This window comes from Botryllus schlosseri, chromosome 11 (genome assembly GCF_051294905.1).
Source record: "Botryllus schlosseri isolate E-star chromosome 11, Bs_hap1, whole genome shotgun sequence".
NCBI classification, from domain to species: Eukaryota; Metazoa; Chordata; class Ascidiacea; order Stolidobranchia; family Styelidae; genus Botryllus; species Botryllus schlosseri.
This window is the reverse complement of record NC_137246.1, coordinates 26,819,042-26,844,903: the sequence shown is the minus strand read 5'-3', so window position 1 is coordinate 26,844,903 and position 25,862 is coordinate 26,819,042. Positions and strand designations below refer to the sequence as shown.

At 39.7% G+C, this 25,862-nt stretch overlaps 1 protein-coding gene across 1 annotated transcript in view; it reads left to right on the top strand.

The window, feature by feature from the left end:
- Window positions 1–25,862, top strand: part of LOC145450039 (uncharacterized) — a 78,303-nt gene that overhangs the window by 33,055 nt on the left and 19,386 nt on the right. Inside the window, exon 5 of the mRNA XM_080328498.1 lies at window positions 17,222–17,302. Coding sequence (XP_080184624.1) covers window positions 17,222–17,302 — 81 coding nt within the window. The remainder of the gene's footprint in view (window positions 1–17,221; window positions 17,303–25,862) is intronic.

Here is a 25,862-nt window from a genome sequence, read left to right as displayed (position 1 = left end):
AGACGGTCGTTTTCAACTGCAAACTCCACTAAAGGTACAACAATCATCACCTCAGAGCACTGCTTTACAATAAGAGCTAGGTAAATAGTCTGGGGAATCCCCAATAATTAGGAGAATTGGCCCCTGATCTTTGCGGGCTTTGAGGAAAAGGAAGATCACGATGAAGATGACCAAAATTGCTCATAAAATTGTTTTTGTGTACTAAACCATCATTTGGATCACAATGGCCGAAGTTTCCGGACAATTTTTCAAATCTGAACAACCCTAATGCGTAAGGCTCAGCTGGCAATGCGGTCTACCTCAGAATAGTGCTTCCCTACCTATATTGTGCAGCCCACTGTGAGATGTGACAATCAGAATGAAAAACAAGCTAATAGGAAAAGAAACAATCAATGGCATAGAATTTACTATTAATGCGAAAGTTGAGCTTGCGTATTAGATCACGGGAATCACAATATTGTCGAATTAGCGCCACCCATTTTCCTCTCAATGCAATCCTAGAGTGCGGATTGGCTAACGGAGGAGCCACGACTGCCAGTTTTATATGTAAGTTTTTAGTCTGGCCACGACTAGCCCGTAACTGTCCAATCAAGAAGTGAAACAGCTGACTCATAAGTGATGCACCTGTGATGCAGATCTTTACTTTATTAGTAAACTCTCTGGTTCAGATTTGTTATGAGATATGTTCATGTTCAAGTACACTCTCATGATGCCTTTTCATAGGTTGTTAGATATATTAGATTATACATTGTATCAGGGCTGTGGAGTCTGTAAATTTTTAAAACCAGACTCCAACTCCAGACATTTTCAATATACCAACTCCGACTCCCGAGTCTTTAAACGCATCGACTTCCACAGTACCACAAATTTACTTCGAAAATTATGTCACAGTGATGGTTTATTGACTTTCATATAGCCAATAAACATATGCAAACATATTATTCACAATGGCAAAATCGTTTCATTGTGGCATTGCTCAAAATATTTACTGTACAATTAACATGAAAGTATTGATTTTGAAGTATCCTTCCTTTTTTCATAAGTTTTCATAACATAGGCAAGCCACGGCTATTCTCTAATTCGTGGGTGGGCAAACTTTTGAGCTCGCGGGCCGCATTCCACATCCGAAACCATTCGCGGTTAGAAAATAGAAAATTGGGATTGTAAACCAAAAACGCAATATTTTGGTATTTGATTATATAGTGAGGACATGGAGATAATTATGCTTATGTAAGACAATCTAATCATTGCTTTGCTGATATCATACACGTGTCAGAAATAGTGGTGAGATTTTACAGGCTGGTCGACCTCAATTACCAATTTGTAAAAATTACAGGGACGAGAGTCGGTTGTCCCGGTTCTTAAAACAGGATTGAAATTTTAATCTGTGAGCTACGACCTGTTCATAGATTTGCTAATTCCTCTTTTGATTCAGTTCCAGGTGACACAATGCCAACAGTATCATAACACTGTTAGCTTCAAACACGCTTCAACTGTATGTGTAGATCAGGGGTGTCAAGCTAAAGTTGAGTCGCGTGCCGGATTCTAGTCTTCAAATCGCCAGTGGGAAAGATCGTTCAACTGATTCCAAGATGTTGCCTCGTGTCGTTGCTTTTCACTTGAATACTTATTATCAAGCATTTATAGATAATCCCTGGATCATAGGGCTTCTATTCCGGCAAGTCGCAACAGATTTATTTGTGAACAATTGTTCTGGCAAAAATACAATGATTGTCCGGTTGAATGCAGTTGAGAACAGATAAAACAGTGGCGCAAACGACAATATAAGTTGGCATATTTCTATGCTCCCTTTGTTGTAGCGGTAATCTGCCGTTAGCGTGTGTGCTGTGAGGAATAAAAGATATTTAACTCTAAACCAGTGGTTCTCAACCGCCGGTCCGCGGACCGGTGCCGGTCCGCGACGACATTCCTGCCGGTCCGCGAGGAATATTACAATTTTATACTTTAATTTCAAGATGCAATGTTGAAGGCTTGTCCTTTGATAAAATAAATAAAACATCTAATTTTAAACTGATTCAAAAATTTGTGAGGTAACATTAGGGCTAGAAACATGTTCGATTTGACTTAAAGTACAACACGTTTCATTTGACGGCATGCGAGCGACAAATACAGAACAGATACGAGCTCACTCATCGCTAAGCAGGGTTGTAATGACTCGAGTCATGACTCGACTCGAGTCAGACTCGAGTCACGATTTTTTGATGACTCGACTTGACTCGAGTCATTTTCTCAAAATAAGGAAATGACTCGACTCGACTCGAGTCAATTTGTGTATTGACTCGACTTGGACTCGAGTCATTGCGCATGACTCGAACCAAGTCATATGACTCGAGATTCAGCCGGCCAAGACCGACATTTCATTGTAATTTCGAAGTACAGTAAAGTAACAACTCTATTGGGATTACGTCTATTGGTACTGGTATTTGAAAATGCGACCAGAAACTGTTAAAAGTGAGGAAAATTAGTACATTATATATGCGAACCATTCGATATCACCAAACAGAGTTATAAGAGTGGCTTTAACAAGACCTTACCTGGAAACTGAGCAGTCAACACAATGACTTGGACTCGTACTCGAGTCATAATACCATGACTCGGACTCAAACCTCTGCTTGATGACTTGGACTCGGACTTGACTCGGTGGTGAATTGAAAATGACTCGACTTGACTCGAGTCAAAACCGTAAAAGTGAGAATGACTCGGAGCTTTGTGACTTGGTTACAACCCTGTCGCTAAGCAGCGCAGTTTGATCATTGGTTTTCGATTCATTTATTTTGTGCCGGACCGTAACTGGGGCACCCCAAATGGCCCAATTGGGGAGGGCCGAGCTTGAGAAGGGCCCAAAATTATTTCGCTAATGAATATAAATCATAGCGTTTTATTTGAAACTTTTTCCAACATTTTTCAATTTCTTTTTGGGCTTTGCACGATTTAGTGTCCCTATATGTCTTGCTTATAAGGTGCCCTTCTCCGAGAAATACGCATGATTTATAGGCATTTCGGCGTCAGCCATTGCCGCACCACGACGTATCCACACATAATGAAGTTTATGTTAACATGGGACTCCGAAATTTGGGCCTAAAATTCAACCGCGAGAAAAGCGCTTCAGTCGTGAATGGTCGAAAATTGTCGCCATTGTCGCGATAAGCTACGTAAACTCTCTGCTTACGCTGAGTAGAATGGATGTGATCACAAGTACAGGTGAAAACATCCACCTAAGTGTAGGGTCTTGGGGCGAAGCCCCGGGAAATTTTGCTTATCGCCCTGTCGGGACCCCAAGATCAACGTTTTTGGGGGTGGGCTGACGAAGTGCTTTTTCGGCCCGGATTTGCGGATGGCAGGTATAGCTGCTGCAATGTGTTTTCTTGCGGCACGCACTGTATTCGCAGTTGCCGGAGTAGCCTGCGTCTGGTGGCAGTGGGCAATGAGCAAGGTAGCACGACAAGGTGCTTGGTTCGACTCCGATACGCCTCTTCTCGTGATATTGTCGGTCGGTATTGAGTTGGCGTGGCCGTTTAAACCCACGGCCTTTGGCGCGAAAGACTGTAAACGACTCTCAGCGCGGTAGCATACGTTTATCTGGACAAGGCAATTTTACCTCGACTTGGCAGACTCACTACCATAAAATCACATGGATGCCATCATGAATATTATTAAATACGATCAAAACCCTCCAAATGTCACTCTCTAGCATCATATAATTGCCAAAAACGGTTGCATACTTTACATTTTGGCTTCATTTCAATTTTGACAGTTCACCGGTCCGCTAGACATTTTTTGAAATTTTACCGGTCCGCGAGGCGAAAAAGGTTGAGAACCACTGCTCTAAACGCTGGAGTAGGCATTTGGGTTAAATCACAAGTCAGGTTTCTCTGTCCAAGTCCGGGGACCTATATTGAATGGGAAGTGACACAGCAGTGCTACCACATATATTTGAATTATATATTGGTGTAAATAAGATATTTCCCATGTAAAGTGCATATAACGATGCCACACTTCTATGGATAGATACTTTCTGGTCCATTTTTTTCATAAAACTCTGAACGCAGAGTGCATTTTTGGCTATTCGAATCAGACAGAGAGAGTGAAAGCACATTGGCATAGTCGGGTGGTTATAATGTGGCCTATGAACAATGAGCATGCTCGGCAATTGCTGTCTCAAGGGAATATTTAATGAAATCATTTCCCACATAAAATCTCAACATTTGTTACAAATGTGCTGGATTAGATAGGAATTTCTCAGTCTACTCAGAATTTCGTCGCGGGCCCGATAAAATCATATGTTTGACACCCCTGGTGTAGATAAAATATAAATAGAATAGCCTACTTCTATGCACATCGAGAACAAATTGATACCTAAAACACCTGCGAATCGTTGATTTTTTCAAGCGCAGCACTAAAATTGATCAACTTTGCTGGAGTAGCCAATCTGAAGTCACACTCGTGATCCGAAGTATGTCAATCCCGTTTAGGATTCCTGTGATGTTTAGCGTTCTGGTTGCATTTTGTGATATGGAGATGAGGGTGGACTCGAAATATTTTACTATCATAAAGGGGGCGTGTCAAAACAAATTTTAAGAACCACTGCCTTATAATTATCATGGTGAAATATATTAAGAATAGGTTTAATCAAGTCCATGCAGTAATTCGATTTTGAGTACGCATTTTAGCAATATTTTTAACAAGTTTCTTGAGACTCGCATGTCGCACAAAACGGTGTTGCGGGTTGCAGTTTGCCCACCCCTGCTCTAATATGTATGAATCATTCAAGCCTGATATATATCCCGTCCTGTATAATTAAAACGTAGATAAAAACAATAAAAGTGTAGCTCTTGTGGATGAGTCAGCCACTAATACAGCGGTGTATAAATTCTCTCACTACACACGATGCTGATGATAACCACTACTCACCACTAATAAATGGCGGTCAGAAACAAAATTTAGGGAGTAGTCAAGTAGCATATGTCTTCATGCAATTAGTTCAGTATTCATGAACTAGGACTATACTTGCAATCTTAATTAAAGATTTGTTCGTCCCAAGCGGCTGAGCTTCATATTACTAGAAATATTTTTGATTTTGTTAAGTGGGAAGCAGCGTTTACAAGTGATGCTATCACTAACTCAATAATTTCACAAACATGTCATTGTCCCGCCTCAAAATGTGTCTGTAGTCCGTAGTAATGACTAGTGACTACCACTGTATGCGATTTTATGTCTCGGCACTCGGCAGTGATTAACCAAATTTGTTGCTAGCATCACGCCATAAAAAGGTGAACAAATGAGAAATGCTGTTTGTATAGTTTGCGCAATAATTGATGTGGTCCGGAGTGTGATCTACAGTTTGCTGAACTGCGATTTTCCTGAAATCCACCAATATATCCCAGCTATCTCTCCGGTATTAAGGTCAAGTGTCATCTCTTCTCCACCCTTTGCGAAATTCCTGCCGCACGTTTCTTGACTGGTGCACTTTCTCGATGCAATCGAGGAAAAGATTCTTAGATAGTCATTACCTGTGTCTTTTAAACCACGAGAATTGGACGTACCAGGGTATCATCTTTCAAGATACGACAACTGAAATAGGATTGGTACCAGTAGCAAGCTTTACATGCGGAGATATACTTGGCTGAATGTCATCTGTTAGTTAAGCATTATTAGCGTATGCCTAGTTATTGTAACTGAGCCACCGTAGTTTGTATGACACAGTTCCTGCTCTGCCTTTATCACATCGTAAATCTGGAACAGTGAGAAAATTTGTGTCAGTATTTTCGCCAAGGGTTAAGAAACATGATGCATAACGTCGATACCATAGAGATAAATATATTGAAATTTACCGTTTCTGAAAATATTTTACCTGCAGTCTGAATACGGTAATTTTTTGAGGAAATAACATATGCCATTGGCAAGCATTTGTACCTTGGTATCGACTTCTTTCACAGTACACCAACTTAGTTTGTGCCAAGGAATGAGGTTCTTGTCTCGTCTTTGATCAATCTATGTCTTTGCTTCAATTATTTGAAATTTCTCACAGTGAGGTCGTATCTAGTGATAAGATTATTGATATACAACGTTCTTTTCAATTTACTACTAGTTGTCGACAATTACCCCTGACAACTGAAAATTTCGGGCTTATTTCAATATGAATATGTTAGTCAATCATATATAGAAGTTTAGTACATCCATGAGTTTCTTATGATTTATATGTTCTCGAACCAACAGAACTCTGACTGTTAAATAAACAGAGACACAAGTAGGTAGTGGGGTAGCCAGGCGAGGGGGGTTCAGGGTCCCAACCTCTCCGATATTTGTTAGCTCATCTGCGATTTAGTAATTTGTATTATCATTACCACGGGATTGGTATATCGTGGTTATCACAATGTGATACGTTATATGATACGCGCAGTATATTGGTGAAGGCGAGTTATCGCAGACTCGCCAACTCGTTGGTCGACAACCTATGGATTGCAACTCCAGTTGTGGTCGTAACTTTTTCTGGGGTCGCCATAACTCGCTATACTAAATTTGTTACCACTAAGAATACAGATATTTTTTAGTCCTATTTTGCAACATTAAGCTTCTTTGGCCCGTATTCAAGAAACCTCACTCAGTGCTCAAACTCACTGTGCGTCAAAATTGCGTAACAATCGGTATTCAGAGAGCGCAACTCAAGAATGAGTTTGAGCACGGCTGGAGTCGTACTTCGCGGTCTGTCGAGCTCGACCTCGAGCTGTTTGGTATTCAGAGACGATGCGCGGTAGCTGACGAGCTGAGAATTTGGCAGTCGAGTGCGCATTTTCTGAGTCGAGCCGGGGGCAGTCTCAGGGCTTTACTCGAACGCTTTGCATTGACTTTTCTGGTAGTATGCTGCAGGTTGATGGGCTGTGCACATATATTAATGGGATTTATGATGTTAATGGTAAACTATTCCGGTATGGAACATTGTAAAGTCCACCGAGTTCGATCATTTTCATGTAATATCTGGATTTAATAAGCTGTATAATAGTGTACAGATAACTGTACATCAATGAAATGAGAGTTGTGAAGTATGGCAGTGATGTGGCAGTATTCATACATACAAGCCTTGCTTTTTCGCAGTTACCTCGATGTGTCTGTCGCATGATAATGTTCAGGTAAAGCAGACTAGGCTATAATGTTGGATTTCAACAGGAACATTTTTTTCAGTTGAAGTATGTCAAAATTAAGGTTTAGTTTGGCTGACAAGCGCTGTCTTATTACTCTTGTAAGCGCAAAGCTGGATGTACTTGAGGATAAAAGAAATGATGAAGTTCTATCCAAAGGAAAAATGCTACATGGGAAGATCTTGCCGTTCAATACAATTCCTTCCCGGATGCTCAAAAGGTATATCCAAGCAGCTTGAATCATGTTGGACTAACATGAAGACGAGGTAAGCTTTATGATGAAATTCTAGGAATGTGCCGAGACCAGTTCTAATGCGTATGCATTTCAACAGATCGAAAGAAGTTATTACAACCAACTGACTGTAACTGGCGGAGGTCCTCCAACCAAGGCAGTACCAGAGATGTCGCAGATGATCCATAGCATGATACCAGAACAATTCGAGCCACATCTTGATCGACATCTTCAGGTACGGTATATGCCATAATAATGGACACTTCACTGATACAAGCACCATATCAAGCAGTGATCCCCAGTCCCCACAATTGGTAGTCAACGGTATTCGCTGTTGATATGTGAGCATCGCTGATTCTGGTTATCTAGGTTTTGCTGCGTGTTAGCTGCGACTCCTGTACGTACCAAATTTGTGCCATAGGCCTACCACCAAAATCGCTCTGTCTAATAACTGTAAAACCATACGTTTGCAAACCCGAAAGCTATCACTGACCATAATTAGCAATGCGCAGTGATTGATGGTCGTGAGGACCATAGCCAGTCAATGGTGATCTGGGTCTGGGATATATCCTCCAGGTGGTGTGGACATCGATATTGTTTATTAATAATGAGAGTTAACTAAAATCTGTGTAAATATATAGGCCTACAGATACATGACTAACATGAGCAAAGCTTTATAAGCATATGTAAGTTATTTAGAAGTTATACGCATTTGCGATGCAATGAGGGCTGTCTATATCATATATCCCTATTTCAGATGCGACTTTCAAGACTGCAACTCCGGCTTCAAGGCCGGTGGTAAAAGAAACAAAAAAGACAGGCATGCCAAGAAACCAAAAAGAGCTGAAGTTAATAACTTCATATCGGATGCCATGTTCTTGGAGCATGAGCTGAAAGTGGAAAAGATTGAATTGGAAATTGACTGCTTGCAACAGCAAAGGCTCTTAGTAGAGAAGCAACAGTCCCCTGCTGATCTGCGGGTTGGCACTTGTGACCAAGCACCTGTTGATAGCAGATGTAAGGCAAAAGCTTGAAGGCTCGCCTTCACCAGACCTAGTAGAAACTAGTCTACCTACTTTATGAAAACTTTAATTTTAAGATTCATTGCTTCTGCTTGCAGCACCGTGATGTAAATACTCTTTTTGTGCTATTCCCGTTACTATGCTTGTACTTGCAGCAGTGTGACATGAATATGTTTCTTGTGCCATACCCATTCAACTGTGCATTATTGACAGTTACTATGCTTGTACCTGCAGCAATATGACATTGCTGCTTTTTTTGTGCCATACCCAATTGACTGTGCATTGTTGATAGTTACTATGCTTGTACTTGCAGCAATGTGACATGAATACGTTTCTTGTGCCATACCCATTCAACTGTACATTATTGATAGTTACTATGCTTGTACTTGCAGCAATGTGACATGACTGCTTTTCTTGGGCCATACCCATTTAACTGTGCATTGTTGATAGTTACTATGCTTGTACTTGCAGCAATGTGACATGAATACGTTTCTTGTGCCATACCCATTCAACTGTACATTATTGAAAGTTACTATGCTTGTACTTGCAGCAATGTGACATGACTGCTTTTCTTGGGCCATACCCATTTAACTGTGCATTGTTGACAGTTACTATGCTTGTACCTGCAGCAATGTGACATGACTGCTTTTCTTGTGCCATACCCATTTAACTGTGCATTGTTGATAGCTACTATGCCTCTAATTGCAGCACCGTGACATAAATACGTTTCTGTTGCTATGCCCATTTAACTGCATAAGCCTTGACTTGCAATACCACGCCGTGATATTAATGCTTTTTTCTCTATGCTCATTAGGGTTGTTCGTAATTTGGAAAATCTCAAAATTTATGCGTATCCATCTCTCATTCTATAGATTATTGATAAAAAACGTCAATGAACCTGCAATAAGCTCACAGGAAAGTCGTTAACATTTGTCTAAATGCGTTTGAAAGTAGCTGCCGTAGAGTGGGCGTATCAGCGACCATAGAACGGCAAGCAGACTAGTGCTCACGAAATCATGGCGCTTGATTGGCTAATCTGCTATGCTTGAATGATCACAACCACAGCGGCTTGCTAATCAGCAGGTCAAGGAGTCGGTTAACGGCGGTGTTTCTGTTAGCGCATTGCAGGATGGTCCCCAGATAATGATTTAAGATTAATTCAGAACATGTTGAGTCAAGAAATACATGATGAACAAAAACAGCTGCTTCACAAAAACTTTCAATACATGACTGGATGGCTTATTGTGAAGGTAACCGTTGTAGCCTGTATGCCTCGTTGTCATTGAGGGAAAGCATAAAAACAGGCGAAGAAATATTGCAAAGGCGCTTGGGCAAATGGAGAACGAATTTCTAGTTTCAGAGGGGATGTACCACCATTGAATACAAATATAAAACTTGACATTGATACTACTTCGTCGGTTCTTATTAGGCTCTTGTCGTGGTATATAATTGAAGTCTTGAATGCTGTAAGGGCTGGATGAATCAGCCATTTATGCTTGGCACTTGTCAGATTATGGCAGCCTAATGAATTCTATTGGCAATTGCTGTCAAAGCCTTCAATCATGCCGCGGAAAGAGGTCTAAATGAAAGCATAGACTATGCTGGTAGGACCAGCAAAAAGACAGATCGCTTGCATTGCTTTGCGTGTCCCTAATGAATCTTGATTCGTTACCGGCTGCATCACGACTAAGAAACCAGACTTGGACATAAAAAGAATCTATTGAAGCGGTGTGGTAGGTACACTTCTTCAGAGTTTCAATGTTAGCTACCTGGTCGGCCACATATCTTTTCAGCATACAGGATTGTGTCCAGAATCCATCTCACACGGTGTGCTGCACCAGTTTGGCGATGACTAATATACCTTACCTTCGCCGAGAAAAGCAGTACCACTTGGCGTAATCTCAAGCATATCAGATAGGTATTTCTCGGATCTATACTTAGTTCTATAACCTCACAATCATTCGCTGTCACCCCTGTCATGCCCACAAGAGGCTATTGTTGCTCGAAACCTATCGTTACCCAGTTTTAACACACTAAAATATTCAATGACGAGGTGTCTCATTTTATTATTAAATCACCAATGTACAATGCGCTTACAGAATTATTGCCGTTAGCGAACTTCTTGAACTCGTAGAAGCACATAATCAGCAAGTCGCTGCGGTCGTGATCATTCAAGCATAGCTGATTAACCAATCGGGAGACGTGATTTCGTGATTACTAGTCTTCTCGCCTTTCTATGGTCGGTAACACGCCCACTCTACGGCAGCTACTTTCAAACGCATTTAGACAAATGTTAACGACTTTCCTGTGAGCTTATTGCAAGTTCATTGACGTTTTTTATTGATAATCTACAGAATAAGACATGGATACGTATCTTTTTTGAGATTTTCCAAATTTTGGACAACCCTAATGCTCATGTAACTGTGTATTATTGACAGTTACTGTACTCCTTCATTTCTTTCTACACTGTTCCATTTCGTTCGGTTTTATACAAGTTACACCACAGTCTCTTTATTTGTATTAACAAATTAAATTTCATTCGTAAAGTGGGTTTATACGATCCGTCGGCTCCGAGTTAGGTAGGCCTCTCCGCGAACCGCGTACATCTCTCGCAACTTCTTGTGCACCTAAATTTGAAGGGAGTTAAGCGCTTGATATTAAAAAAATCAAGAAATATATTACCTGTGCTTTCTGGCATGGTAGTAGAACACTGCTGTTAAAATGAATCAGTCATTGATGTGTCGACATTTATCCTTATCCGTAGACCCAGTGATAAGCAGGGGGAATACCCTCTTCCACGCTCCAGAAGTCCTTTCTATAGTTATTCTGGATATTAGAACCTTGTTATATCGACGTTCAGCAGCTGTTTGTTAAACTGTGTGTCTTCATTGGCTGCGACTTCACCTTGTGGGAATTTGATGTATGCTGAAGCTGAGCTTTTATGAGCTATGGCAATACTGTCCAGCTTCACCAATCTGCCAACGGTGAGCTAGGAGACATGTTCCAGTTCCCCAGCAGCAACTTGAAAGCTTCCTGTGGCGTAAAAGCGCAAAACAACAAGGAACTTTAACAACGGGGGCAGCAGCAGGCCTTTGTTGGATGGGTTGGTAAGGTCATGTAGCACCTCCATAAATCCACTAACACCGGTTTTCGTAAGCCTATAGCGATCAGAACACAGTTCCTCAGTGATGTATTCCACGAGATTATCAAAATCTGTAAGGTACTTCCGTACTTGCTGCAGCCTGTTTCCATTCACTTACATGTAATATTCTAACATATCTATGTCAATATCCATTTGATCTGAAAGGCATAAAACACGTACCGTATACCTATCTGCCAATCTGGAAACGGTGTCTCGTGCACGCCAAATATTCTACAAATTGTACACACGGTGTGATACTGCATACCAAATATATTACGCTAAACGTACAGGGATTCCAACCCGGCATCGTAACAGTTCATATCGAGCGAGCGCACAGCGCACAGTTGCGAATGATGCCAGACATGTCGAGTAAGACTCGAAACTGAGCAAAGCTCGAAAATGTCTTTGAATACGAAGCCTCTACTCCGATGGAGCTCAACTCGGCCTTTACTCCGTCGAGCAAGGCTTGAGTTTGAGTTCAAGGCGTCTCTTTGAATACGGGCCTTTGTGTGTGTATAGCTTGCTTTCTTGTGTCACAATTAGTTCATTGTGTTGCAATCATCAAAGTCCGAATAGCTGAGACGAGGCACAAGTGTCACATGTGCAACTATCGCATTAGCAATGCAAGTTAAACGGTTACAATATGTGTTGGTGAAATCAAGTTCATATGCTAGTGGAAAGATATTAAAAACAGTAATTTTGGAATACTTTTGTGTAGTTACATTTTTCTATAGTTGTTCCTACATAATTCTTATTACTTAGTCTCAGCATTCCTTCAAATGCTCTTCTCTGTATCTGAGTAAAAAATGAGGTCGAATGAGTGGATTTTGCTTCAAATGGTGGTCGCGTCTGGGAAAGGTTGCTGACCACTGATCTATATTACAAAATTACACAAGTTATGTAGTGTACTATAGATTGTAAAGATTGTATATTATTCATAATATTTGCATCTTCTATAGCCTGACTGAAAAAATAAATGAAAGTACATCAAATAGCTGCTTACTCAATATATTTTTAATATTTATCATACCTTGGTCTTGGTGGAGCCCTTGACTGCCGTTTTACTCCTGAGTTACAGAAATGAGGTTATTTCAAGCAACATATTGCCATGGTCTATTTGAATCTATCGAGTGTAACCTAACATAATATAATCCCTCAATCGACCCTATTATTTATCACTCAAACAACTATAATAGGCATAAGTCATCAGGATTAGGTGTCACTCGAATAAACCTGAACCTGACTGTACTTGAATTATGGTATTCATCAATCAAACGATCATCAGCATTTTTCGCTCCAACGAGCTGTTAGTCAAATGAACTTGAATTGTTTGTCACTCAATCATCCGTCCGGGCATTTGTTAACCGAATGAATGTAATTGGCATTTGTCAATGAGTTGTCACACACTCGAGTGTCTACCAAAGAAATGGAATAAGCACACGCTGAGTAGCTGCTCAAAAGTCTCAAAGCTTATCTGTTACACGTGATTACTGGATTCACAAATATTTGATATTGATTTCAAATTGAGAGTATCCAAGGCAGACATGGGGTAATCGCGATTAGTAATCGTAATCGATTACGACGATTACAGCATTTTGAAGTAATCGTAATCGCAATCGATTACATTCGAAAAAAATCCGAAGTAATCGTAATCGTAATCGACTACTTCCCATATCTAATCGATTTGTTTGTGAAAGAACGATTACTTTTTGTTTGTACAAGGACTATGACATAAACTGAATATTCGTGAACAAGAATGAGATAATATACCACGTTAGCGTTAGCACAAACGTCTGTTTTCAAACGCCACTGACTCATTATTACGTCAGAAGTATTAGCTCCGCTCGTCATTGCGTAACAAGTATCCACACATAGTAAACAGACATGCGATGGACATTGTAGTGTGATTGTAAGAACACCTCCCGTGGTGTATATCAGGTTATCAATACACTACAGAAGCCGCTACTTGGAGCAGCAGGATATTGATCACCACTCTGCCTATAGTTTCAAATAGTAACTTATGTATTAATGTTTGGTTGTGCTTAGTTAAACGCAGTTTATCATTGATGCTTGGCGAGCAGGAGGCCTACGTACGCACGCGCACCTGACGAAGATTCGGAATTTTGTACTCGTCGAATAAGACATTGCAGTTTCCACAACGAAGCATTACAAATAAACAGCTGCTGATGTATATCATAACCGAGCCGTGCTTAGCCGTTTCTCGTAACAGCAGCTCGCTGTATACGTATTAAGTTGAAGGCAGAAATTTTATGTTAACCACTTGAAACGGGCGTCAATCGTTATTTCACAGTTCGTTACTTAGCATTTGGACCTGCCGCCATAACCATCCGCTTATATAGCCTGACATGTTAGCGTGGGTTGTAGCTAGAATCAGCAATTCAGCCAAAACAGCAATTCCCCTCAATCCCCTGTCCAACCGTTCGTCAATTTTCAAAAGTGAATTTCGTCAATAATATTGGTAATTGCATTATATTACTATTCATTTATAACCTCTCTGAGCCCCGAGTGTCAGATTTACCCGTAAAGCTGGGGCACGTAATTCATATTCATAGCATCTAGTACAGGGGTTCTCAGCCATTTTTTGTCTGTGGCCCATTTTCAGGTTTGAAAATGTTCTGTGGCCCACCTCTTATAAAGTCATGGTGCACTTCAATGTGTGGTAGGCTAATCGCCGCCGATATGGCTATTTCTCAAAAATATACGCATTTTTTTCATGACTGTTCATATTTAAATGTCGATCTGAGGAAACATGAATTCGCGCGAAGCGCGACGAAAAATTTCAAGGTAAATAAATCTCCAACAGACAACCAACGAAATTATTATTAGCAACTTTGAGCTCTCCCAATTGTGGGTTAGGGGTGCGAAAGTTACGGCCCTGCAATATCGTATAACTCTTGTGTACATCCTCTGTTCGACTCAAGTCGCGAAACCCAATGATCCAATCCCCGCATTCACTGTGTGATTGGGGGTTTAATTCCACTTTGGTGGGGAATACTATACCCATTCTGGGCCCGCTTCAAACAATTGTTTGATGAATGGGATACTACAGAGAAGATGGAGACATTTTTTGAATATGCTAGTAGTAAAATGTATAGGCCTACCTAGTATATGTCTTGTACTTTACTTTACCAAAGTGTAGTGTGGTCCGCATTCGAACAGTTCGGATATATCTGAATATGTTTGGCCACATATTGCAGAGTCAATAAATGGTTGTGCGTCAAAAAGCACTTTTTTAGTCACAGGCAACTTTTTCACAGGGAGGAATTTTAGCTCAAATATCGGCCAAGGGGTCCACGAATTGAAAAAGGTTGGGAACCACCGCTCTAGTCGGTTTTCTCTACCGTTGTAAATATATTGAGTTGTTCTGCTTTCGCCTTTTCGAACACCCAGTTTGACTTGTGTCCAACCAATTGAAATTATGTGATATATACACGCATACAGTCTACATCCGTGGTTCCCAACCTTTTTCGACTCATCGCCCCCTTTTCAAGCTAGACGCCGATCATCGCCCCACAGATTTTGTGAACCCAAAAATTGGTATACAATCTGTAATCATCGGCGGGTTGACTAAAAAAAAGATCAACTTTTCAACTCGATGTCGAAATTTCCGTGGGTTAACTAAAAAAAAAGGTCATTTCTCCGACTTAACTCCAATATAGCCGTTTTAACGCGTCATCGCCCCCTATCGCCCCCTTCGCTATTTTCGCCCCCTTTGTCCATTTTCGCCCCCCTATCGCCCCCTTCGTCATTTTCGCCCCCCTAGGCCGCCAAATCGCCCACGTTGGGAACCACTGGTCTACATCTAAAATCGAAATTAATAATTATTTATTTTTGACTGCAAACAAGAACACGATAGAATCAATTCAATCTGGGATCACAATTTACCTAAACACTATTTTAACTCTTCGCAATTGGAATTGTGTCAGTTGAATTCAAATCAGTCGATACATATATTATATAGTCTGTATCTACAAAAAAGCCCATTATTCATACAGTAAAAACTGGAAAAATTTTGTGTGGGATGTTTTTGTTTAAACAGTCGTAACTTTTGTGAATTTTCCAATCAGGACGCAAAAGTTCATCATTTGTGACTACGGAACACACAAAATTTTGATTTTTTTTTTCAATTCATACCCTAATGTACAATAGCGTTGTTCAAAATTAACTTTTTTTTTCAAATTTCACTCGCTTTTTTATAAAATTGTCAGTTTGCCTAAAAAAACGCTACTCACCAAATTTAGGTCAATTCCGACCAGTAGAGGCCGTGCAATCTTAAATTGAAATTTCGACCAATTTTGAATTTATTGTATTTACGGTTAAAAATTTCGACTCCTCGATATGACCAAATATCGTGTTCCAGGCATGCCTGAAGGGAAAGTGGTGCTTTTTTGACGCGTTCACATCTTGATAAGGCCTGTGATCAAGTTTAAATGATGAAATTGCTAATATATCAAAAATGAATATGACAGTGATAAGCTAGAACTACATCAAAACAGCCCCGTGAAAACGACAGTGATATACGTCGCATATGAATACTTTAAGCGATGAAATCCTGGACAATATAGAGAATATGAATTGCCATGCAGGTAAAATACAGTAAAATATATTTCCCAGACTAGAGGCAATATCTTTTGTAGCACCAGTATCAATTTCACGTAATCAGAGCAAATGAGCTGGAGGACAACAACACTACACACTCAGCAATAAAGCGCATTGTCGTATTAATAGGTCAAGTGAAAACAATCGTATGCAAAGACAATGATCAATAATCTAGAGATTTATTTCCATTCGATCAAGACACACACAATACAATAAGACACCATGCGATGTAATGAACACATGAAAGAATGCCGAACAACGCGCAGTTGAGTTCTCTTATACTGACATCCAGCTCGGCCTAGTGCGCAATGTCACAGCTCATTTTCAATGTTGATCTTTATGCCGTGGCTCGCTCTAGCTCTTCCCATTCTTTTTGAATGCTTTCTTTCATCAGGTCTACATACCTCAAGCATCTCATTGTTGGTTGGTTGGCGCGAGTTGACATGTAAATACCCTACTGTACGATACTTTCGAGTATCGATATTAACCTGGGAAATATATTTTGCTGCATTTTACCTGTGTGTCAGTTCATTTTCTCTTCATGGTGCATGATTTCAGCCTTATTTGCTAATATATATCATCATCATTTTAACGAGACTACTTCAATTTCGTTTACTCATTTTCAGCAAATCAGTGTTCAATTAATTTTCTATTAATCAGCAATTTCATTATCTCAACTCTATCACAGCCCGGTGTAAAGATGTAATCCCGAGAAAAAAGCATCACTTTCCCTTCAGACATGCCTGGAACACGACATTTGGTCATATCGAAGTGTCGAAATTTTTTACCGAAAATACTACAAATTCGAAAATGATTGAAATTTCAATTTAAGATTGCACGACCTTCACTGGTCGGAATTCACCCAATTTTGGTGAGTAGCTTGTTTTAAGACAACCTGCGGGTGGAATCTGGAAAAATAAACTAATGTATATGCCGTAAAATTTACAGGGTATGCATTGCATACCAAGGTCAAGCGTTAGCATTAGTTGAAGTATTTATTTTGTAGCAAAACTTGTGTAACTTAATTGCATTAATTTGAATTTGTTAGAGCCAAGCACCACCATTGTAAACCCGACCATCTTCATTTCAAGCACAAGCTACAACACATCAATTTCAGAAAACATGACAGGTATACATAAATGAGGTAATCTAATGCATAAATGTATATTGAAAAATGGAAGTATGCTAGCGTGATATTTAATGGAAATTTTACAACCATGGTATAGAAGGAGTTTACGATACTTTCGGTTTTGTGAGAACAAGGGTAATGCTACTTTTTTTGAGTGCTTCCTATTTCAATTGAAATTCAAACTACAACTCAACCCACACCCACAAATAACACTGGCCAACAAAAAAACTTTTTTTGAGTGCCAAAGATATTTTAAAGGTTTTTAAGTAGATTTGGGCTGCTGAGTCCGAAAATGACATCCGTTTTTCTGAATTGGCTCTACTTTTTGAGATATCGATATTTTCTGTTTATTTGTTTTTTATTTTATTTAATCGTCATGAGTAGAATACTTGAAATTACGCAGATTTAGAATCTTCTCGGCGATCTGTGCCTCACTCTGAGGAAGTATCCGACTCAAAGACAAAAACTGCCCTCGAACTGGAGCTTGAATAACATTTTCCCGTACAAGAGAGAAAGAATTACTTCAGTATTTTAGCCAACAACATGAACTTTTTTACTGCAAAGACATCGAAGGGCTTTTACTAAAAATGGAGGTATATGATTGATTGGCGTACTTTGACAGCTTACTAACTGAACTTTGCGCGTTACTGATCGTAGTGTTTGGGCATTGACGGCACCGGTTTTTGATTTACAAAAATATGTTGTTTACCTCTAATATCGCCAAATTTTAAAATATTTGCTTGATTTTCACATGAAACAGGACTCGCGTATGAAAGGCTCTCTGTGTTAACGATTGCGTCTTCAACGATATCGCTTCAGAAATAGAACAATACTGTATGCACACACTTGGAGAGACAGATGTGAACTCATCGTAGTTGTAGTATATGAAGTGAAATTTACCTATGCCAAAATTTGCATATTTCGAGCACTTTTTCAAACAAAAATGTGGAATATCTCAAAGAATAGGGTCTTTTCGGAAAACGAATGTCATTTTCGGATTTAGCGACATAAGAATGCCCTAAAACCGTAGTATACAAAGGGCATTGTATCTATGTCACAATTTGCGTATTTGTAGCACTTTTCGAACCAAAAATATGGAATATTTAAAACAATTGAGCCAATTCAGAAAAAGTAATGTCATTTTGGGATTCAGCGACCTAAAAATACCCTAAAACCGTTGAAACTTCCTTGGCACCAAAATGTGTGTTGACCAGTGTAATTTATAAGGTGGGCATGTGGCTTCGAATCCCTATACGGATACCAATGATTCCTAATCAGGGGGCAAAATTCATTGTGGTGTGGTACAACTTGATCTTGGATTTCAACTCACACACATATCAGACTCTCCAACTACTGAATTCATGTGATAATTTTAACAAGGCTTTTTAATCATTGGTCAGATATATAACGCACTGGTGGAAAGAATTTTCACCACCTGGTGAGCTAACCATGTTCATGGCTCCGATTTTAATTACGGAGGGAAATTGGCCCGGTCATTTCCTGAAGACCGCTCACCCATCCTTCAAATGTCTGTTGATCATTTGTAAGCTATCCTAACTAAGTGCTATATGCTGTCAATATATTCATATGGGGCAGCACTGTCGCGCCCAGAAGGGTTCAAAATCCCACCATTTCAAACGTAAAACCCATCCTTTGTAAATGCCGATTCCTTCTCCAATATTACTAAGCAGTGTTGCCAAGTACTAGGAATCCACTGTGCACAACGGCACGCGAACAATCACTGAGGTGCGTAATGATGCAAACATGAAATTGGGTGATGGTCATTTCCTATTGTGTTGTATCATCCCTGGCCTGAAATATCATGTCTCCTGTAGCTACCAGCAATCTTCACCTGACATGGTTTGCTTCGTTCATCCATCCATGGTTTAGAGCAGGGGTGGGCTAACTACGAGCTGCACGCGGCCCTCGAAAGCCTCAAGAAACGTGGAAACATTGATAAAATGTATAATATAAATCAAATTACTGTGGGTACTTTTATAAAATATATTTACATGATCATGATAAGTTATATTCTTACCATAGTATTTTTATTTCATTGTTGACGAGATAGCTTGACCTCGAGGCCCATGCTATTGAAAGTTTTCCATTGTTAAACATCACAGAAGATGACACGTGTGCAGAGGTGGTCAGTAACGAAGTACTTCTACTTTATGGAGGCACTCAAGTAGTTTCCTCTACTTCTGGTACTTACTCAAGTAGATGTGATTTTCTGTACTCCTACTTCATACTATTTTGTGATCTACTTACTTACTTTTCGCTATTTTCAGTTTGTCAAGTAGAAGTAGTTTAATCCGCCAATACGAAAAATAGCCTGAGAAAGTTCGGGGCTGTTTTCACGGAGTACCAACATTTAATATTCGTAAAAGTTAAGTAAAGCCCAGAGATTTTGTTCCGCTTCGCCCAAAGTAGTTATAGAGTGACAAATATGTTTTCACGAAAGTATCGGTGAATATAATTTAGGTACCGGATTGCTTGGTTCCGCTCACACCATAACGTTTGAAACTACCATTTCGCAATCTAGCAATTACCTATCATATCGTAATCTAGCAACCCATAAGTTGTCTTGCTTATCTGGAAAATCCATTTTTTTTAAACGTCACAACTGTTTTAGCAGATCACCTTTGAAGCATTATGGACAAAAGACATGAAATATATTTTCCGCTTTTTAGAAGTGGTATTTGTATTTCACTTTCAATTGCGTGTATCAAACTTTGGGTTCTAATTACTTTCAGTTCAGTTTTGTCTGCAGAACATACCTGTTGAAGCACAAAAGCAAGTGTTGTAAAGCCTCTATTCTTCGACAATAAAGCTACACTAAGTATAACTTTTACAATCCACAATATTTGTTATTAATGAATACTAATCGCGGAAAGTGATGAAACCGTATCCGATACAGCTTCTACGTATTGCTTTTCGCCTAACCTTGGGGCCTTATCATGTGGGGTAGAGCGCCATGTCATGGTACTCTCTAAAACGGGGTGTTCTAGTAAACAAAGAGTTAGTATCACATTTTCATATCGATACTATAATTTGCATCCCATGATGCGAAAGAATGCTTATTCTGTCAAAAATTGATACCTCCTGGGATGCATTAATACGAATCAAGCTCTCTGCACATTCCTCATATCTCAATTCGCAGCTTATGATAGTCCATGCGAACGAATTTAGACTGTTTCCAAAACTACTTACTTAATAGATTTAAAGTCAGTCAATTCTACTTCCACCTCAAATAGTTTTGGGTGGCTTATTGAAGAAGTACTTCTACTCGTACTTGAGTAGATTTTTTTGTCGCTGCTTTTACTTCTACTTGAGTAGCTTTCTTGACTACTTGACCACCTCTGAACGTATGTGACTTAATTCGGACCATAAGTGTGATTTTAGATTGGCAACACGAGCAACTTAATTACTTTTGGCTCTGTACTTGGAAAAAACGATTCGTGAGCGTGTTGAAGGGATTCATTCTTTGTATGTGTAGCAGTAATTATATTTATATACTGGAGAAGCGTATCTAAGGGTAGCATGCTTATGATGCTGTCAGCATTGTGCGTCCTGGAGTTGAACGAAAAGTACAATCAGCTGCTGATCGATGAACAGATCGCTGCTCACAGACTCTCAAATTTACATCTAGTTATCACCAAATCAATGTTTGGTCACTTGAAATCAAATAACAATATTGAATTTTGGCTTAGTATCCCAATTTTATATAATACGGCCAGCGAATGAATCCAAATTTGTAATGCGGCCTGCGAGCTAAAAAGTTTGCCCACCCCTGGTTTACAGACAATGCCTTACGATTTTTATGGATTAGTGATTGTAATGCAGTGGTTCCCAACCTTTTTCCACCCACGTACCATTTCGAGGTTTTATGCAGTGCTCTCGTACCACCTATATAAGTTACGCGCGTTTCTACCATTTATGACGTTATACTCACGTATTTGACTTTGCGAGGTGTAATAACAAATTCTATTAAACTAGGCCAGGGGTGTCAAACATACGGCCCGTTGGCCGGATCCAGCCCGCCAGACGATTTTATTCGGCCCGCATAGCAATTCTGAGTATATTGAAAAAAGATTATATTATCCATCACATCCACAGTAATAAACCAAATTACAACGTCCGCGTTGACAGTTAAATATCTTGCATTCATCACAACGCATACGCGGGGGCTAACGCAAGATTATGACAAAAGGAACGGGAACACAGAAATATGTCTACCTGTATCGCCGGTAATGCCACTGTTTTAGCGGCTCTTAGCTGTATTCAACCGGACAGTCATCGTATTTTCGCCAATTTCATTGCTTGCAAATAATGGTGTTGCAACTCACTAGAATGAAAGCCCTACGTTCCGTGTATTACAGGGGCACCAGGTAGCCCGCGAGGAACAGATGAGTAGCCCGCGAGACTCTTTTAAAAATAGATCGAATAACAGCATTTACCAATATTCGTCAAATTATTACCAGCGAGCTTTTAAATATATAAATTGATTGATTTAGCTATTCTTGTTTAAATCACACTGACATGTAGCTTACAAATGACAATACATAATTAACACTTAAAATGATGATATCAAATATCCTCAATTACAATTAGTATTGTACTAACATGTAATAGAATCACAAGATATCGAAGACGTAGAATACCGCGCACTGCCCATACAGGCGGCATGACAGAATGCCATCCACTGTTTCCTTGAGATGGCGGGGGGTTCCGTTATGGTAGCTGGACGTCCAGGACAATGTCAAAGTAGTAAACAACATTACTATTCGGTAGCAGATAGCGGTGAAGTACTAGCAGAATTTCAACATGTGTATGCCCATTACGTATTGCATCTTTTGATACAGCTTTTTCTCTGACACTCAACTGAGTTTAGTACCATATTTCTAAATTTCCGTAATCGATGCTGCTGTCCGGTGTATTGAAATCAGTCATGTCTGGATGCTGTACAGTTGAAAATTGAAATTGTAACACTGCAAAACGACCTCCACCTCAAAGCCCACAAGGCTGCAGCAAACTTTCGGTGCCTTCTTGACATGGAAAAGTACAGTGGTGTATGCGCAGCAGCTATGAAGGTTGCAAGCGTGTTTGGTTCAACTTATCGCTGTGAATCACCCCTTGCTGACATGAACTTATTCAAAAACAAACACAGAACAGAACTCATTAATGCACATCTGGAACACTCACTCAGAGTTGAAGTGTCAAGTTACATACCACACTACAGCGCACTAGTTGATTGCGTGCAATGCCAGGCCTGCCACTGACTGATATAGAAACAGATAACATGATGTCCATGTCCAGTCCAAAGTGTGACATGATTTATTTTAAAATTTGAGCTGACTGTTGTATAATTTATATAAACATGGTGCGTAATTCGTGATTTCCTAAAAGATCTTACTGCCTAGCTAGTTGAAATGAGATGTTTTGATTTAGAAGACTCTTGTAGAAGTTTGACCGCAATGTGATTCTGCCCAGTGTTATGAATATCACAGCGGAAAGTCAATCTGGTACGGGTAAACGGCGGGAGTAAATGGTAGCCCGTCACTGCGATCAGTACCCAAAAGTAGCCCTTGTTTGCAAAAAGGTTGGTGACCCCTGGTGTATTATGTATATATACTTGATAATTCCAGCGAGAAGCAATGGCACGAGGCAACATTTTGGATTTCGTTGACCGGTCCGACCCGCGAGCGATTTCATGACTTGGATCCGGCGCACGATGCAATTTAAGTTTGACACCCCTGAACTAGGCATTATCAGCCAGGGTTGATGGGATGCATGGAATTATTTTTTCACCACCAGTCACAAGAAGAACAACATAATGAAATAACAACACACAACAAAACTCAATTTATTTAATGCGACGGCTGCATTTGTTTATTTTCCACTAGCTGGTCGATGCGTGGCATACGTTTGCTCACACCGCATCGAAAGTCATGTATGTAAGTCGGTTTCGTTTCATCAACTTGATAGTCATCAGGGATGAAAATCCTTGCTCGCATTCCCACGTATATGGGAAAATTAGCAGTTTGGGAATAGCGTGAGACGACGGCTTCAAAAACTCAAAATCAACCACACCTAAACTAATAACTCCCGTCGGTAGAAAAAAAAACAGAATCGGCTCGCGTACCACCTGGAAGACCTTCGCGTACCACAAGTGGTACGCTTACCACAGGTTGGGAACCACTGTTTTAATGCCATCCATACTGGTTCAAGACTAACAACGTGAAGCAGAATTAATTTATTTCAAACATGCATAATGCCTACGAAGGGTGTAATTGATTTTCACTATTACTAAAGCGTCACCCTCTGAAGATGTGTCGCTTGATATACTGAAAGATATGAAAGGTCTGAATAATCTGAAATCGGTGTGATTACAGAGCGGAAATTTGTGGAAAATAGTTTTCTGTCACCGAGATTTTGTATTCATGTTCTCGCAAAATGGAGCAATTTAAATCTGATGAATTGTAATATTATGCTCCCACAGTATTGGTTTGATTGGGAACATTCAGCAGGGGATTGCATATTGTCGGCATTGTTTTCCTTCAATTTCTAATTGTAGCGAGCTTTTATATACATATCATATGCTTTAATTCCTCAACACTATGCTTAGCTGATCCTTGTATAATCAGCATTTCACATGTACTTAACACTAATAAATCGATGCTACTTCTGTAAATTTGGCAAATATTCACACCCCTCCATTTTTCAGAGTTTTGTTGTGAAGTTTTGTACCGCCAAGAAGTTCATTTCAATATCAATATACTATGCAATTGTACTGTATCTCCAAGAAGCTCTTCAAATTATTCTAGCTACCGGTTACTGTATAAACCTGTTTTTTTTTTAAGTTTAAATAACGTTTCTAAATTTTTAAATGTCAAAGGAAATTGGAGGCAGGGCAAAATTTTCAAAAGGGGGCCCCATGGTGTAAAAAAGGTTGGGCACCCCTGCTGTAGGCAATGCCATAATTGGTTTCATTGTTACATGTTGTACTGATTTATCAGGTAGTGAGGCAGTTAAGTTGGTGCTTGTCACGTATGTTTGTTTGTTTGTTTGTCTGCATACCTTGTTTTGTCTATATTTATACAGTTCTTTCCGTAATTCCAAAAAGATTTGCAGCGCACCTGAGAATCTGTGGCGACTCACAGTTTAGGAATCTTAGGGTGCTTTGCAATAATAAATCTTATAATTACGGACAGAAAGAGATCAGATTTATTTTCGCCTTCACCATCGAGATGCCTCGGACGATGGAGATGCAATACGATCTTTAAGCAAGGTCATCTAAGGCTACACCACCACTTTTTTCCTCCATCCTATCCGTGGATGCCAAGCGCCTAGCACAGTGGTTCTCAAACTTTTTTAGACACGTCCCCTTTATGATAGTGAAAAAATTTGTGCTCTCCTTATTGTCATCACAAAATGCAACCAGAATGGTAGCATTCCCAGTGGATAGTTTGATACCATGGAAAGTTATGACCGTTGATGAGAATTCACAAATATGAAATTTGGACTGTACAGATAGCAACAACTATGAATTGGAGGTAGATCGCGCAGAGCTCCAAAAAAATTCAGTTTAACCCAGCTTCGCGCCCCCCTTCTGATGCTTTCGGGCCCCCAAGGGGGGCGTGCCCTCCAGTTTGAGAACCACTGGCCTAGCAGGATAGCTGCGAATACCAGTTTTGTAGTCTTTCGTCTGACCGCCGGGCATTGAACCCACAACCTATCGATCAAGATGCCGGACGCATCACCAATACACCATCTCACTCGGATGGTACTCTTCGATCTCTTCACGATCCACCAACATTATAACACATATGATTCATGCTAGGCTTACCATCGGTTGACTAAAAAAATTAAAAAAAAGGTCATCTTTTCTGCTCAGAGCTCAAAATACCGTTTTTCTTTCCACATTGCCAGGTGGATGACTTACTCAGACAGTCCCATGCTAATGACTACTTACTTTTTTCATTTTTTAAAGTAAAAAGTAGTATTTGGTTAGATATGCATAAATTTTATGATTAATATCGTCAACTGGGCGATCCAACTACTTTATGGTAACAGTGCATAATTGCATAAATTCCTTGCATTTGTGACTCCATCAGTAATTTTGTGTCAGTTGCGATTGTCCATCTCTATGCATGTTGACCTCGAATTGCACATAATATGTATAAATTTATCAATGATGTTACTAAAAAGAGTGATAATTATTTTTAATACTTCTGTGGTGCATGCAAATCGTTTTTTTATTGTTATTATCAGCAATTTTTAAGGACATTTCATATTAACATAGTACCCCAAGGGGTGTTAAAATGTCTCCGACTTTGACTCCTAACTCTACGAAGGAAAAAAATTAGTAAAACTTTGGTGGCCATGCAGCCATGGTCGTCGCTATTTCTTTTTGAGGGTTATCGGCGTCAGACTACTGTACTTCGTATATTCATTATTCACTGTAATTTTCAATTCCTATTTTTAACACTTCAATATCCAATACTGCTGAATTATTGTAGATTGCAAATTTTTATGACATGGTTTATGGTTACCTCCAACT